The sequence below is a fragment of the Hesperophylax consimilis genome, chromosome 7 (genome assembly GCF_061612785.1).
Source record: "Hesperophylax consimilis isolate HC1 chromosome 7, BYU_Hcon_1.0, whole genome shotgun sequence".
Lineage (NCBI taxonomy): Eukaryota > Metazoa > Arthropoda > Insecta > Trichoptera > Limnephilidae > Hesperophylax > Hesperophylax consimilis.
In genome coordinates, this window is record NC_142842.1 from 36,677,091 (window position 1) to 36,694,088 (window position 16,998).

The 16,998-nt window shown below is 36.3% G+C and overlaps 1 protein-coding gene across 2 annotated transcripts in view; it reads right to left on the reverse strand.

Annotated features, from left to right (window-relative positions):
- The window catches only part of LOC149422698 (uncharacterized), a 62,573-nt gene that overhangs the window by 42,803 nt on the left and 2,772 nt on the right, over window positions 1-16,998 (reverse strand). For both annotated transcript variants that reach the window (XM_089633461.1, XM_089633460.1), the window contains exons 2-5: window positions 12,904-13,115; window positions 6,624-8,502; window positions 5,057-5,140; window positions 1,616-3,464 (exon numbers count right to left, since the gene is read on the reverse strand). In XM_089633461.1, coding sequence (XP_089489587.1) covers window positions 1,616-3,464; window positions 5,057-5,140; window positions 6,624-8,502; window positions 12,904-13,110 — 4,019 coding nt within the window. In that variant the 5' untranslated portion in view covers window positions 13,111-13,115. The remainder of the gene's footprint in view (window positions 1-1,615; window positions 3,465-5,056; window positions 5,141-6,623; window positions 8,503-12,903; window positions 13,116-16,998) is intronic.

Sequence of the window (16,998 nt, forward strand, 5' to 3'; positions counted from 1 at the left end):
TTTTAATCGCTATATCTTCGAAAATAATGAAAATATTTTAGTAAAAATTTCTACATACTAACTTAGCATACCAAGCTATAAAATGACTGACCAAAAAATTACTTATTTCGTTAATCTTCAAACGCATTGCTCATCAAGTGTCAGGTATTCAATAATAAAAGGTCCCTTTGTTGAAATACCGATGTACACGAAATAAAAATAAAAATTGTATTGCAATTTCATAATTATGTACATATAGTTGGGACCTTTAGAAAGAGTATTGGCATATAATATTAATACAAAAACATTGGATAATTTATTCTTTTCTCCCATTGAAATGAAGCCGGCGCAAAAGGTAAAAATACCCTTCCCGTCCTTAAGCAACAATCGACCGAACGGGTAGAAATACCTTTCCCGTCCGAAGTGTGTTAATAATTAATAATCAGATCCTGATGAAGCTTGAGATAAGCGAAACCTGGTTGGCTGTCAGTTATTAATTCAATAAAAAAGTGGTGTATTAGAAAGTGTGTTTTTTCATTTAATATGAATGGATTTTAGTAGATAATTTATTTACAAAAAAAAAGATGATTTTATGTCTTTTCTTCACGTAATGGTTTCGGGCCATTGTCATTTATATGGGTCCTATAAATAAATAGTCTTAATTTATTTTCTTGAACTATTTTTTTAGCAACCATAAATTGTAGACGCTCGGAAACAATAGGTTAAGGAGGTTGTACATCACTGCTTTAGATGAAAAATTATAATTAGGTCTGGTTTAGCGTTTAGTTAGGTTGCCGGTAGAGCAAAACCTGTAGAGAACACAATAGTAGCAGTATTATAACATGCCAACATCACAATCTGCACAATAACATCAATGGGTAGCTGTGAACTAATAATGTTAAGTGTAGTGTTGAGCCCCATACAAAATCGCACACCGTCACACAGTTCCGCCACTTCACAAAATGTATTTGTCCCACCTCTGTGTATTTCTAAAAATGAGGTGGCGATTCCCCAAACTGAAACAATCCTGAAAATCTTCATACAAAATATTGAAATTTTGAAAATAATAAAAAAATTTCAGCCAAAACATCAATAATATTATATTTTTCAACCTTACCACCCGGTTGTTTAACAGAATTTGAACAATCCAAGTCCTATCCAAGTTCCGTTATTATATCATTATAGGCTAGTTGCTTGACAGAACTGATGTAATAACAGAACTTGAAAAAATCTTTCACAGAACTTAAAAATTAACAATGAAATTTGAAGAATTGTTAAAATTCTCTGAAACAATCCATCCTTAGTCCCTGAAAAGTCACGGTTCGCCACAAAAGATGCGAATTTGAAGTCCAAAAAAGCTCAAAGATTTCACATTTGAAAAAGAATATTTACTGAACCGTTAAAATGGCCACCTACACAAACAGAATGTATAAACAAATTTACAGAAAACGAATTGCAAAATTGTTGATATAAACAGGACTTCACTTAGCTCAGTTAATGAAACTAAAATCAGCATCCAACTAATTTTACAGAAAGGGACTGTCGGATGACCAGCTATCACTTTCATTTATCTGAACATTGTGATACTGGCCCTTTTACTATTGTTTAATTACAAAGACATTAAAGCAGTACTTACTCGGAATACACTTCAAAGTTCTTGTAGGTGTACATCATAACAGGAATGTCAGTCTTGGTCTCGTGAAATATGGGGGGGAGGGTGTCGTGCAACATGTACTCGGCCAGCCAAGCGGGATTCCAGCGGATGATGTGAGCCAAGAAAGTCTTGTGATACTCCGGGAGGGATTCTTCAGAGGGGGCTTTGGACACGTACATAGACATCCTCCGATCCCCGTCGTAGTTGGATTTCCTGCCAACTCTGTCTTGCCTTATGTTTTGGTTGCCCTCAGCATTCCCCAAGTGGGAGGTGGAACGTTCCAATCCACCTCTGACAGCGGAGCTGCTGGTGCCGGGAGATTGGCCGCCAGGGGAGGGTGTTCGTGGAGACTGATTATCCGGAAAGTTTCTCCTAGACTGCAGCTCCTTTGTAAACTTTCCACTAACAAGTGTGTCACCCATGGTGTGGGAACGAGGAATTGGCTTATTTCGATATGACGATACTGTTGCCAGTGTTTCACGTGCATTAGAATCATGGCTAGATCTGCCAGTATGTTCTGTGGAATCTTTTGATGCGGGGTTGGGATCAATTATTCTGCTGTACGTGGAATATGAAGATGGTTTTGAGCTGCTGGTAGATTTGGAGGTGCCGGGTGATCCCCCAGAATCGCAGACAGATGTTTGGTCTGTAGTGGAGTCAGCAGTCTGATGTGTAGTTTGAGTCAGGACGTCCAGTATTTGAGAAGCTATAGAGGGTCGGCGCCTGGGATCATCTCTCTTTTTCCATATGTCATTAGGGGCAGCCTGGGCAGACTGGGTAGGGCTGGTGGCTGAAGCCAAGCCAACAGTGGAATTGGAAAGACCATAATTTGCGCACTTTTTGGGAGAGTGAGAACTTTCTTGGTCGGTTCTCTTTTTCCCTACGTCAGTAGGGGCAGCCTGGGTACACTGGGTAGACTGGGTAGGGCTAGTAGTGGAAGCAAAGCCAACAGTGGAATAGGATCGACCATACTTTATGGACTTCTTTGGAGAGTGAGAACATTCTTCCCCGGTTCTCTTTTTCCCTACGTCAGTAGGGGCAGCCTGGGTACACTGGGTAGGGCTAGTAGTGGAAGCAAAGCCAACAGTGGAATAGGATCGACCATACTTTATGGACTTCTTTGGAGAGTGAGAACATTCTTCCCCGGTTCTCTTTTTCCCTGTGTCAATAGCGGCAGACTGGGCAGACTGGGTAGGGCTGGTAACGGAAGCAAAGCCAACTGTGGAATAAGAACGACCGTACTTTATGGACCTCTTTGGAGAGTGAGTAATTTCTTCGTCAGTTTTATCCCTATGATTGTCTTGAGTACCGGGTGCGAAAGTGACTGAGCGTTCCACTATGGAATAGGAACGAGGTCGTATCTTCAATGTATTTCTATGATCGGTACTAGGCCGTTTCAAAATTCCAGGTGGGCAAATCCGCGCTGGGACATGAGGGGCTTCCTCTATACGGCTGGGGGCCAGGTCATGCATAGAATATGACCTGGGTCTAATGGACCCTGCGAGTCTTTCTACAGTGGATTGTAAGGGTGGAGCAAGAAATGACAATTGTGAAAGAATTTTCACTTGCATTTCCTTCAACGCTTCAAATGCATCAAGGTTCTTTTTTTTTTTAGCTTTTTCATTAGTTTTAGAATGTTTTGGGTCATTGACAGTCGCAACCATAGATTTGGACCTTTGCCTTAGCGGGGGCTTGTTGCTGTCGCTAGGAAGTTTCTTCAGAGTTTTCTCAAAAGAAGTATCCAATTTTGCCTTAATTCGAGAAGACCTTCTTGTGACAGACGGCAGTGGATCTATCATTATAGATCGTCTTCTATTTGACTTACCAGCCGCTGAAAAAAAAAATACTATTAACATGTACAGTTAATATATTTGGACGCTGTGAAGTGTCAATACTCTCACCATCCAGGGGACCAGAGGTGGGGAGAGAAGCGGCACAGAATAACACTCCGCGAGGAACCTTACATTGGTTAACATTACATTGAGCGCTCTTTTGGATGAGCCGTATTCGTACGACTGCCGGTATTAATTGTTATTACATGCTGAGAGACGTGAACGGCGTCTGACAGTCTGCCTTCTGACTTGAATATACGTACCTACACCTACTGCTGTCGTGAAACAGTGACTCCACTCTATTAGTTGGTACTGCTGCTGGAATAAGCCCTACGCAAAACACCCGAAGAACCAGCCCCAAACTATGTTAATTGCAACGTAATATGGGACAATTAACTTTTAATGCATCCGCTAAACTTGATAGACAGTATTCCTCAATGTTTAAACCCGGGCTTATGGAATATAAGAAAAGCCCAGATTGGATTATAGGATAAAAAGGGAACTCGCCCATCGCAGCTGGGGCCAGTCTGTCAGATTCTAGATGCACTCGAAATGTGCTTGCAACGACGACAACTGGTCATGGTGACATTTTGGGACTTGGTGGATTTCCTATCCTCCAAGTCTTTGTGAATACATACCTACCAATCCCATATATATTGTGTGAACACCTACTAACTACGAGGCAGTGTACCGGTACCATGAGTCGTACAATCATTCATACGATTATGCTAGGAGCCGTATATGGGGAGCCGTAGCGGAGGAGCTGTACCGGGCAAGTCCAATCAGGCGAGCACAGTATTCTCATTAATTGAGTCGTCGTTCAACTGAGTCGTCGTTCAACTGAGTCGTCGTTCAATTGAATCGTCGTTCAACAGAGTCGTCGTTCAACTGAGTCGTCGTTCAACTGAGTCGTCGTTCAACTGAGTCGTCGTTCAATTGAATCGTCGTTCAACAGAGTCGTCGTTCAACTGAGTCGTCGTTCAACTGAGTCGTCGTTCAATTGAGTTGACCCTTTGAGCTGTACGAAAATATTGAGCTGGTACCGTGGCTCCTGCTCTTAATATGAGTCATGACCCAACGCTAAGTGAAATAAGGCGAGGCGGTGCCGATCCAATGCCGAGCTGACGCATGTGCGATAACCTTAAGGAGGAAAATTGGTGAGGTTTCGAAAACAGTAATGCTTTCTTTACTTATCATCGTGTTGTGCTTATATATACGTTAATAACGTAAGAATGTGCTCCCTTTTGCTCCTGGTTTCATTTAGGCTTCATTTAATTGTAACGATTTGCTCAATCTGTCGTGGGGGCTGACCATTGTGTTCTAATGCGAGGAGGAGGAGGAAATCTAATATGGCTAAATACCCCAAAAGTATGAGTGTGAATGAAGCAAGGAGCGTGTGCCAAGGCAGAGTTGTGCGGCAGTCTATCCTCTCTGCCTCTCCTTGAGGCAAAATGGCATGATGGTTAGTTAATTAGTTAGTACCTTAAATGTCAAACAAGATAATACCACTAATAAGAAACTTTAAAGAAACTGTAATGTGAAAAGTTAATCTGAATATGAAAGCATAATGAGAATGAAGAGGAAAGGTTACCATGCAAGGCCGTGGTCGTGGACATGGAGCGAGAGCGTATCATTACCCGTTCGGTGATAGAAATTCCGCCTGGAGCGATGCTTGCTAGAATCAAACGTAAAATAAACTTTGTAATTTGCACACCGTCCAGCTTGGCATATGTTGTATCTCGTTCTCCGTGACCGAGCAGTTAGATACTTGACTACAGACCCAGAGGTGGCGGGTAAATTTTTTTTTTAAAATATTAACTTTGTGGTGATTTATACTGAAACCCGATGACCAACGTTTTTTTAATACATGTATACAAATTAAAATAAGAAAGTAATTTATGCATCCTAAGTATTTCTTTCTCCATGGTTCTGACTAGCTTGAATAGCCATGAAATGAAACGCAGCTAACTTCACATGAAAATTTTTTCGATTTTGTAAAAAAAAATTGACACACAAACTCAAAAAACACAAAAAACTGTTTAGAAAGGTGATGATATACACTCTCAAATTTATTATTAGAAATAAACAGATAATTTTGTATGCAAACATAAAAAGTTTTAAAAATGGCTCACATTACATTTTTTCATCTGAACACTGAAATAAAATTACTGATAACGAAAAAAAAAAATACTTTACTACATAGATGTATTATAAACTTTACTGCTCCCTCATTTTTTTGTCGTTTCATTTAAAAATAAATAATAAAAGATAAGCAAATTTTTCTCAAATTCAGGTCAAAACCCTTTTAGAATTTAAGGAACACGTTTGAATTCTTCCTTGGTTAACTTCTGGCTTTGAATATAGAGGGTGGTGTTTTCTATTTCTAACACCGTTTAGTTCATATTTCAAACCATGATAGTAAGGGAGATACAACGGTTTCTATGAGACAAACTATGAGTGAACAAATTGAAAACAGGTAATAGCTGTTTGTTCTGAGATGTGCCAGAGTGGAGATGATGTTGGAGATGAAAAAATGATTTTTTTTCTAAATTTCAAATTTTATACGAGTTTGGGGAAGCGCAGTTCTGTTTGATGAAGCCCAGCATCCCCAAACTGAAAATATTGATACAAAAATTGAAATTTTGAAAAAAAAAAAAGGGATATTTTCAGCTACAACGTCATTAATTTCAACAAGCAACAGCACTTTTCCCAAAAATTAACGCGAGTTTCGCCAAAAAATAATGTAAATTTTCAGGTTCCTACTACTGCATCTAAGCATTGTATAAAGTTGTTAGTAAAATAAAATTCAGGATTAGATGGTGATGAGACATGCAGGCTGATGAATTTGCAGCAAAGATATTGAATATTTCCCCTGTGATTATTTTAACCCTTGAGACGTTGTTGATTTGCACGGATCGAACCTTCTACAAGCTTCCATTTTTTCAAAGACAATAACAAGCACTATTTCGTTCTCTTTCTGACATAAAAGAAATAATTAATTTTTAGATGAGAGGAAGAGAGATATATGCATTTTAATAATGTGCGGTCGTTCTGGGACAAATATGGTCTTAGGAGAGTATAATGCGCGCACGGCATTTGGGACTGTTTGGGTCTTAGATGGTCCCAAGGGTTAACATGAATTTATATAAAGCACATACCTGGAAGCGAATTACGTCCTTCTTTGTTTAGATTACTATCAGTAATCTTGAAGATAGAAGAACTTTTAGTTTCTTTACAACGCTTTGTTTCTGTAGAAGTTGATCTCTTATCTGGCTTTGAAGTGCGTCTATTGTCAGAATCAGAAGATTCTTTATCCTTTGATTTCCGCGCCTTAGAAGAACTCCCATCTTTAGCAGACTGTGACGAGTGTCTTTTTGAAATTGAAGGTTCTTCCTCGAGAATGTTCTTAACTCTTTTTGCTCTTGAATAAGAATCATCTTTCTTTGGTGACATTGTTTTCGATGAACTCTTTTCTAGTGATGTGCGTCGGGTTTTGGAAATGGGAGAATCTTTCTCGGGAACTTTTGATTTCTTTCCCTTAGAAGAGCCATCGTTAATGTCACCCTTTGAGGTACGTTTGGAACTGGATTCAGAAGGTTTTTGATCTACGGACTTCTTTGTTTTCTGGGTCTTGGAAGAACTCTTCTCTAAGGAAACAGAGGACGGCAGGGAAGTGCGTTTGTTGTTGGAAACTGAAGTTTCTTTTTCTGATAATTTTGAAGATTTATTAGTCTTAGAACAACTATTATCGGTTATAGGTGCATTTTTCACTTTAGAATCTAAAGGTTTTTTCTCAGAAACATTATTTTTCTGTTTCTTTGCATTAGATGGACTATCGTCTATCACAGGCTTTGAATTACGTTTTTTGACAGAAGACCGAACAGAAGGTTCTTTTTCTGAAACAGTCTCCGGTTCTTTCTCTGGAACCTTCTTTGGTTTCTTTGACTTAGAAGAACTATCATCTACTGCGGACTGTGAAGTACGTTTTTTGGAAACAGAAGGTTCTTTTTCTGAAACAGTCTCTGATTTCTTCGATTTAGACAGTATTGCGTCTTGGTTGTCTTTTTTACTAGACTCTACTTGTACAGCCCTTTTCAGTTTCTTCAGTTTAGATTCCTTGTCTTTAGTACTATGAGAAGTATCACTGTTTGTTGAAGATGAAGGCTCAGGAAGCTTAACATTCTCTGCTATAGAACATTCTGAACTAGAAATTTCTGGAACAGACTTAGAACTGTGAATAATAACAGGTGATTCCAGTTGTGGCATTTCTGCATTAGAAATAGGTTGTACTTCTTCAATCTGAGAAGAGTCTTTGTCAGTAGAAGAAATTTGTTCATTGAGATCAATAATCTCTAGTTTAATGGCTCTAGAAAGTTGTGGAACAATTTTAGAGTTATTGTTAATGATAGAAACATTGGGTGATTGCGGAGAATTGTTAGGTTTTTTACATTTAGGAGAAGGTTTTACTTTATTAACCTGAACGACATTGCTAATGGTAGACAATAAAGGTGCTTGTACTGCAATAGGTTCAAGAGATCTGGAAGTTTGTGGAACCGCATCTGAATGATCTTGAACGCTGGCAACGGCTGGTGACTTTGGCGGTGGTTGTTGGTAAGGATGACCAGGAGTAATAATAGGCCTAGCAAGAGGTGGAGCACTATCTAGGCCAATGGAGGAGTGTATTTCTTCCAACTGCTGCTCTATGTCTTGAATATGATTGGAGGTGACCCTGCCTAGTTGACAGCTTTCAGCTTCAGCAATATTACATTCTCTAGAATACAAAGCCAAAGAATGGAGTTCCTCTAATTGATGTTCGATTAGGTTCTCTAAATAATGCACTTTTATGTTCATCGCTTCATTTTCATTTGTGACTCGTTGTGATTTTTGTTTTTCTAGCAACAGTTGAAAACAATATTCAGAATCTAAGTCTTCCATGTCCGTTTCAGGTTTTCCAAAGCTGATCACATCGCTTTCCAGAAGGAGACAAAATCTCCCAGGTTCGATTCTTTCTCCATTTATATATGTCCCGTTGGTTGTCTGAAAAACAGAAACTGTTACTGTTCTACTGCTCAGATTCAATACATATTTATCGGTGGGTTTTAAAGGGACTGTAATTAGTGTTCCACCATAAAAGAAATCAGGGAAGCCACATCTAGCTGCGAATACAAATAAACCTAATCATTGACTGAATTTAACCCGTACGCCGCTCAACAAAATCAGTTCAGACATACACCATGCGCGGCTCGATTATGAAATTTTTTATTTATCATTTAAAACACTTATCTTATTCTGAAACCTTGATTTTTTTTATTTCAATAACATGAACGTGCAAGCTATGAACCCATCCCATACTAAAATGATAGTCATAATTTATGGTAACAAACTTAAAACCGAAGCCAGAGAGATATATTATGACGATTCAGTTTCAGTGCTGGCAACCCGAGAGTTTATTTTATTGTGATTTTTTTATTACATAGTTTTCTTTACCCGCCTCACTAGACAAAGTCTATTCCGAGGCAGGTAATTAAAATATTATATTTATAAATATCAATTCATGCATAAAAATTGTGTTTTATTATGTAATACAATTGCATACAAACTTTACACACTATAAATACGAAATATGAAAATAAAAATCCACATAGAAATATAAATTTAGTAATTAAATCATTATGAACCTTACAAACAAGCAGTATGCTATGGCTCTTACTAATTAAATTCTCACACACCCATTCAACGTTGGTATGGTAAAGCCTGGTTAAGACCGTTTTAACCAAACAAACGCCATGGTAATAAGTCACGTTTTCACTGTTCTGACCTTACGCGCCGCATAATATTCACACCATGTCATAAGGGGTGTATAATGTATTATATTGCAACATTATTATAATTTCGTTAGAAATGTTATGAATTGTTAGGTTCCATGATAACTCAACACAGTGACAATTCAACACACTTTTAAAAAGTGATATAAAGTCATTAGAAACGATGAAAAAAAAAATTTAAACCTAACCTACTTAACCCAGTTAATAAAGTTTTTGTTTCATCACTTTCCATGACTTTATATAACTTGTTAAAGATGTGATGAATTATCATTTTGATGATTTATCCGGTCACCGAATTGTTAATATGTAGAGACACCCAATCATAGCATTAACGATATTTTCGTGAATTAAATAATGAGATTTTTTAGTCGCTATATGACACACTCTACTGTAGAAACATGTGCCATGTTGAGTTTCAATCAATAATACAATAAACATGTTTCAAGTGATTTTGCTAATTTAATTGTTTTTCCCCTCTTGCCGACTCCCATTCCTTGAAGTTATCCTATTTAGCTGTAAAAGCTATGAAAATGCAATATTAAAGCTATTTTTTCAATAATTATTACTACATTTTTTAAAAATTAAAGCTATCAATGGGTGTCTCTATTAACCTCTTAAGGACCACGACCGAGTATACTCGGGCGGCTATTAAGTGCCAGAATTCAGAATTCATACTAAAGAAAAAATTTAATTATTTTTTCACACTATGCACCACAACATTAATATTCAGCCCATTTTGGGCCCGAATATGGCTTTTATATGAGGATATATATTTTGAGTAAATAAAATTCATTGATAAAAAAAAGGTGTTTTTTTTTTCCATTTTTAATTTTTAAATGATTACTGAAGGGGTTAATATGTATTGTTATATACATAGACTAAATAAGACTAGACACGGCATAACCATTGAAAAATAACCCCAACACAATTTTGGTTTTGTTCACGTGCACATTTATGAAAAGGCGCACGCATTGTGTCGCAATGCGAAATGGGCACTGTGCATTGCGTTTTACCTTTTGTTGGTCTAGAGTTAAGCTATTTTGCTTGTCAGCTATTTTTGCTGGTAAAATTCCTGACGTCACATGAATAACACACCCACAAGGAATCCACCAATAGGGTGATTTATGTTAATTATTATCACGTGCGGATATACAAATATCACGCAACCAATGCGTGATAATTATTGATGTATTAGTCGTCTAGCGTTGACACGCGTGACAGCTCAAGTGTGTGTGAATTATTTGGTCCGTGCATTTTGCCAATCAGGGTTGTATTAAGTCGTTATTGCCTTTCGGGTAATATCTGCTTCGCCTTTTCGATTTTTTGTAGAAGAATTGATAGAAATAAATTTGCGTCATTTAATGAATTCATTTTTTTAATGGGTATTTTCGCTTAGCTTTCCCCACAAAACCGGAAAAAATGGAGAAATGGTTAGAAACAATCCGAATTCAATTATGTGACAATAACTGGGTACCATCAGCAGGAAACCGCGTTTGCTCTAATAATTTTCAAACATATTTATCTCACTGCAAGCGGCCTCCGACGTGTAGACTGCAAAACTTTGCCTGTTTTTCCGGTAATTATAAAAAACTTTATAAAGTTTATTATGGATTGATCAGGTTTTAATTGATAATGTCGGTGTTTTCAGGCTGATATCGGACAGTCGCTGTCCACTATGGGCACAGGTCCTGCGAAAAGAGATACCGTCATTGTTTTTTCTCGAACAGGACTGGTTCTCGATCCAGCTGAAACTTTTTTTGTAATCGAAAAGCCGGTTGTTCCTCTATCAGAATTGCAACAACCGATGTGCGTGAATGCCGTAAATAATACGTAAAATCCTATTTAACGGGCGTAAATAAATAAATAAGTATATATTGTAATCATGTAATCTCCACCCCCCTTAACCCTTACCCATACGCTCTCTGAAGCTCTGTCATAATCATTGTTGCTTATTCAATTAGGTTGCTTCGTTCCTTTCCCATAATTCGTGGTTCAGCTCGCTTGTGAACCCGCAATATTTTATGATTTATCTCTCTCTTTAGGTTAATCTTACATTATGTTTAATGTAAAGTCGTTAGGTTAGTTTTAGTACTTAGGTTAGTTTTCAATAATGCTATCTTGAAGGAGGTTGAGAAACTAGCTGACCAAAACTAGTTGACACAATTTCTTAATTCTAACAAAGTGGTTGAAGACTAAAAATAACTTTTAATTGAATGATAGTAGTATAATTATTAAATGATACGTAGTGTTGTTCTAGTCTCTATAATTTTATGTTACTGTTTAACTAATATTATTTTATATTCATCAGTTTTAATTATTTTGTATCACTTTCGACAGCTTACAAGATATATTCTGTTTTAAAATGCATGCAAAAGCCAGACTGGGCATAAAACCAAATTAAATTAAATGATTTCAAGTCACAAAGTGATTGCTTTCTTCAATAATTATAAATCATTCTTTATAAATACTGTGGTAAATTAAAAAAAAACCTATTCACAATAGTAAAAATATATACGTTTTTGGTTCTATAGGACCTGTATAGAATTCAAAAACAAAATATAAATTAAATTAAAATCATTTTGTATTATTTATCAATTCTTTCCTGATTCAGCCCTTATTCAGCACATAAAATTTGCTGTAAGTGTTAGTTTCTTTTTGGCTTTATGTCCATATTACAACACCTCTGACAACAAATTCTCCGTGGTTTTGCTTACGAGTTTGAACGCTTGTACAAGGAGTTTAAACAGAGTTGGGTTGTTAAGTTCATCTCCATATTTTTGACGTACGCTATGTGGGGTCATTTTAAAAATGAATTTAGCTAGACAGGGCTAATCTAGTATAATACATCAATGGTTATATAGAATATTTCGAATGTCCATTCGTTTTTTTTCATTACAAAAACTTTGGAACAGTCAATTCCGATTATTTGGGGTTTATTGTTTGTGTTAAGAAGATATTGATAAGTGTGCCGTCAAGTAAGATTGATGTTTTTTTGAAGAAGTTTATTTAATATAGGGTACTTCAAGTGTCTGTTTATTCTTTCCCTTTTGTTTTGTGAGTGAGTGTATTGAGGTGCTGTTTTGATACAGTTTTTATAGATGATTTTCTTAATAAATAATTTTTTAACATGTAGTAAATTGTTTTTAATCGTTAGCTGTTCTGTCGGAAGTTGGTAAGGCTGTTTAAACATGATTGGTGCTGCCGATTGATGCCTTGGAAACTGTTGGGAATCGGCCAATTGGGGACTTGGTTTTTTCACATATTTGGAAGAAGTGAAGATATTTCTTCTTGAATATTTTAACAGAAGTCAACGGGATAAAGAATAAACCATATTTCACACTCGGATTGAGTACAATTTCACCTACATAATCTGCTAAATTATGATTTCAATCTTGGGTGCCTCTCGACCATACACTTATATGTCAGCCGTGTTGTGGCTTGAATTTTCAAATCACATACGTGTGAGTCAGCCGCGGATAAAAAGTTAAGGAAATGAAGTATTCACATTGAAAAAAATTAATTGTGTCATTTTTAACAATGGAGTAGTTAAATTTCACGACTGCTTCAGAAAACTGATTTATGCATTATATAAATAGAAATATATAATCCTTACCTTATTGTCTCGAAGGTAGATGAGGTTGCCATTTTGGCAGGCAATAGTGGCATGGTTCTTGGACACGTGCAGACAGCTGCACGTAATGAATGCCGTAACGCTCCGGCCAATCTCCAATGGACAATTCTCCAAGAAATGCTTGGTGGGTTGGGAGCACCGGCGTAGCAAGTACCACCTATCTCCTTCCATTGTTGCACTCTCTGTCATTGTTTCTGAAACGCATGGATATGTTTTAATACAGTAAGAACAACTAGACAGTATTCTTTTTCATGTGATGGAGTAGTTCAGCCAGTCGAGGGTATCTGGAGTCACTTGGACAGCTGCAAGCACAGAACCTAAATTGTAGAACTTTTTTTTTAATCAATATTGATCAAATTCCAAATTAGAAAGCGCAAATCATTGCCACCAAGTATTATATAAATTTAATTATTTGCCGCCGTTATCCGGAAGGAATGTCAACATGCTACAGAAGCAACTAGTCAAAGTAAGGCCCATTTTTATTTACATAACTTTTTTATCATATAAATAAATTATGTGTATTATAAAAAAAGTGTTTTTTTTATAATATTAATTTATTGCATCTCACTATACATAAATCTCTATACAAAAATCAACCTCACTAGGACTAAACCTGTATCGAGGTTAACAATTTACATTTGATTGAAGCAAACATATGTAGAGTAATCACATACATAAAGTAATACTACATACAAACACAAAATATTTCAAAAAGAAAGACAAAAATATGAATTTGATGAGTTACCAGATGGATATATTTTTTTTATATTTATTTATTTCATTGAAACGCCCATAGGGCTTTTAAATGAAATAAATAATATTTTAACCATAACTACTTATAATATACATAATTTATTTACGTGATAATAAAAACCAGGGTTATTTCATTATAATAATATGTATAATGTTTTTACATCACCCGTTTTTTTTTTAATATAATTTGTTTGAGATTGATTATGATCAGATGTTTGTTTGATTTTTAAAAATCCATTATTTTTACATTTTCGTACCTAATTTCGAACTATAGGGACCCTGCGTTTGTAGCCCCTGGTTAAGTGATTTTTATGTTGGCAGTACCTGCCAACTGAAACTCGCTTCGTTCAGCTTCCACAAAATTATGTCAAATATGCAGGATTTTACGTGTGTATTAATATTTACGAAAATAATAGTAAATATCACTATTTTCAATAATCATAGATAAGTTAAATCAAAAAGAAAGTTGTAGGTAAAAATTTACCAAATTTGGAACTGATGGGTTGAGAAAAATATAAAATGAATTATTTCAATTCCCGACATATATTTAGTACCTACCTATATATAGGTTTACACCAGTGGCGGTTCTTTCCTTAGGTCAATTGGTATTTGACCCCCCAAAATTATAAGACAACAATAATAATCAATTATGTGCATCAAAACAACTGGCTTTATTCTTAATTTATTTAAAATGTAACGCGTAACAGCGGCGGCGGCGAGTGACTAGCAGTGACATCTGTTGTCTCTAACAGAAGCTTTCATTCACAAGTCCACACGATTCGCTGGGTCAATTTAATGTCCACTTAGGCATCTTCTGTCCCTATGCGCGCCATAGAATAAACGAGATGGCACTATATTTTTCATCGAAGTAAAAATTAGGTATCGAAGAAAGCTTAGGGACGCTTAGGTCATGACCGTGGGGGAGACAACACGATGAATATTATATGTTTTACAGCGATGGTGACATAAAAATATTACGGTTTTTCATTTTACACGCTTGTAGTGTGTAGAACAGGGGTGCCCGCGGAACGATTCGTATGTGCCCGCCACTATTCGACAGTGAAAGATTTTTTTCATAAACATTAATTAAAAATGTGAATTATTTTTATTTTTTTGTTAGAGTGTTAATTTTTTTGAGTGCCTAGGTTTATTAAATACGTTTGTACGTTTTCGATATTGTATGTACGAGTGGTTCATTTACTGACAGTACTTGACGCAACTTGTCTAGCGGCGAGCCTGACTGCACTCTTCACGCTAGCCTGGAACGGGGAGTTCTATTTGCACATCACTCCTTGTACACGCAGACAACCCGAAGTGAAAGAACACCACTAACTGAGCTGATGAACGCCGAAGGCGCCAAAACCCATGGCACATGACTCTGACAGCTCTGTCTGTCAGTGAAAGCAATAAGCAAGGTCCCGACAGCCAAACTGACAGTAGTCACTTGCTCGTACAGTCCCGATTGCTTCGGCGATCATCGGCTCGCTTCAGGTTTTCGGCGTGTACAAGGATTGATTTGCAAATAGCATTCCCCGCATGGAAACGCGTTGTTATCATTGTGATTGCGATTGATGCCCCGTTCAGGTCGCGACAGTTAGCTAGGAGACATCTTCGTCTGACGAAACACGTATTAGAAGTTATGATATTCCTTGGGAAAATTTTTAACGGGCTAAAAGCGAGATGCGTTATCTATTATAATTATTATATTAATAAGCGATAATCTATTATGATTGTGGGGATAGTTATAGTCCTTGTTATAATACATTTATGCATAAATTGTAGAACAGACGTGCGCATTGATATTATATTGTAGTTCAATTACTATTTATTTTTTTAGTCCTAAAATGAGTGGACCGAGTAAAAGACAACGAACGTATAATTTTAAAACTGACTGGGAGGAATCATATTGTTTCGTTAATTTGAAAAATAAATGCGTTTGTTTGTTGTATCGTAGTAGTATTGCAGTGCCGAAAAAACATAATCTTGAACGACACTTTCTGACAATTCATGCCACTTTTGATGTGAATTATCCACTTAAATCTCAAGTAAGAAAGAAAAAAATATGTCAACTTAAATCAAGTCTAACTGCATAACAGACTGTTTTCATTAGATATGTGGAAAATTCTAAAAGGGCCACCATTGCTTCTTTCAAAATTTCTCACATGCTTGCAAAAAAGAAGAAACCTTTCATTGATGGTGAGTTGTTTAAATAACTATTTTAGACTGGTGCCAATTGTTTGTTTGATGGATTTTCTAACAGATGTGAGATTTTTTCAGCAATACAAGACTTACAGTTGTCAAATACCACAGTCACAAGAAGAATACATGCAATTTCAACAGACATACAAACTCAGTTAAAGACTGACTTGGAAATATGTGACTGGTTCTCGCTACAATTTGACGAGTCAACAGATATATCAACAACCGTACAGTTAGCAGTTATGGTGAGAATGGTACTTAGTAACTTCACAGTAAAAGAGGTTATGTTGCAAAATATTACTTATGAAAGGACAGACAAGGGGTGAGTATATTTATAATACATTCAGAACATACAATAAATATGCCTTTGCACAAGCTGTCTGCGATAACCACCGATGGGGCTCCAGCAATGGTAGGTAAAAACAAAGGATTTGTTGCCCTCTGCAAGAAGGATGAATCATTATCAAACTTTATGTCCTACTACTGTAATATCCACCAGGAAGCTCTGTGTTGTAAAATATTGCCATTTGAACACGTTATGAAAATAGTTACAAAAATAATCAATTTTACAGAGATAAAGAACATGATCTTATTCTGCATACTGAAGTATGTTGGCTCAGTAAAGGAAAGGTTCTTACAAGATTTGTGAGTTTAATTGAAGAAATAAAAACATTTATAAACAATAAAAAGGAAAATTATGATGAACTAGCTGACTCTCGCTTGCTGATTGATTTGGGATTTATCACAGACATTGTGGAAAAATTTAATTATTTAAATTTGGAGTTGCGGGGGAAAGACAAAAACACAGCTGAAATGATAAGCTCTGTAAAGTCATTTAAAGCTAATTTGGATTTGTTGATATCACATCTGCAGATCAATTGTCTCTTGCATTTCCCACATATGAAGAAAATGCTAGGTAACAATGAATTAAACGGGTCATTATTTATGAAGCATCTTCAAGTGTTAAAAAAACAGTTTGAAGAGAGATTTTTGCAGTTTACACATATCGAGCTAATTGTTTCCTTCTGTATCAATCCTTTATAATGGAAATGGCCGCATGTATTGCAGAATTTGTTCAAGGTAAGACAGAAGAACTAGAGTTAGAAATTTTTGATGAATGATATG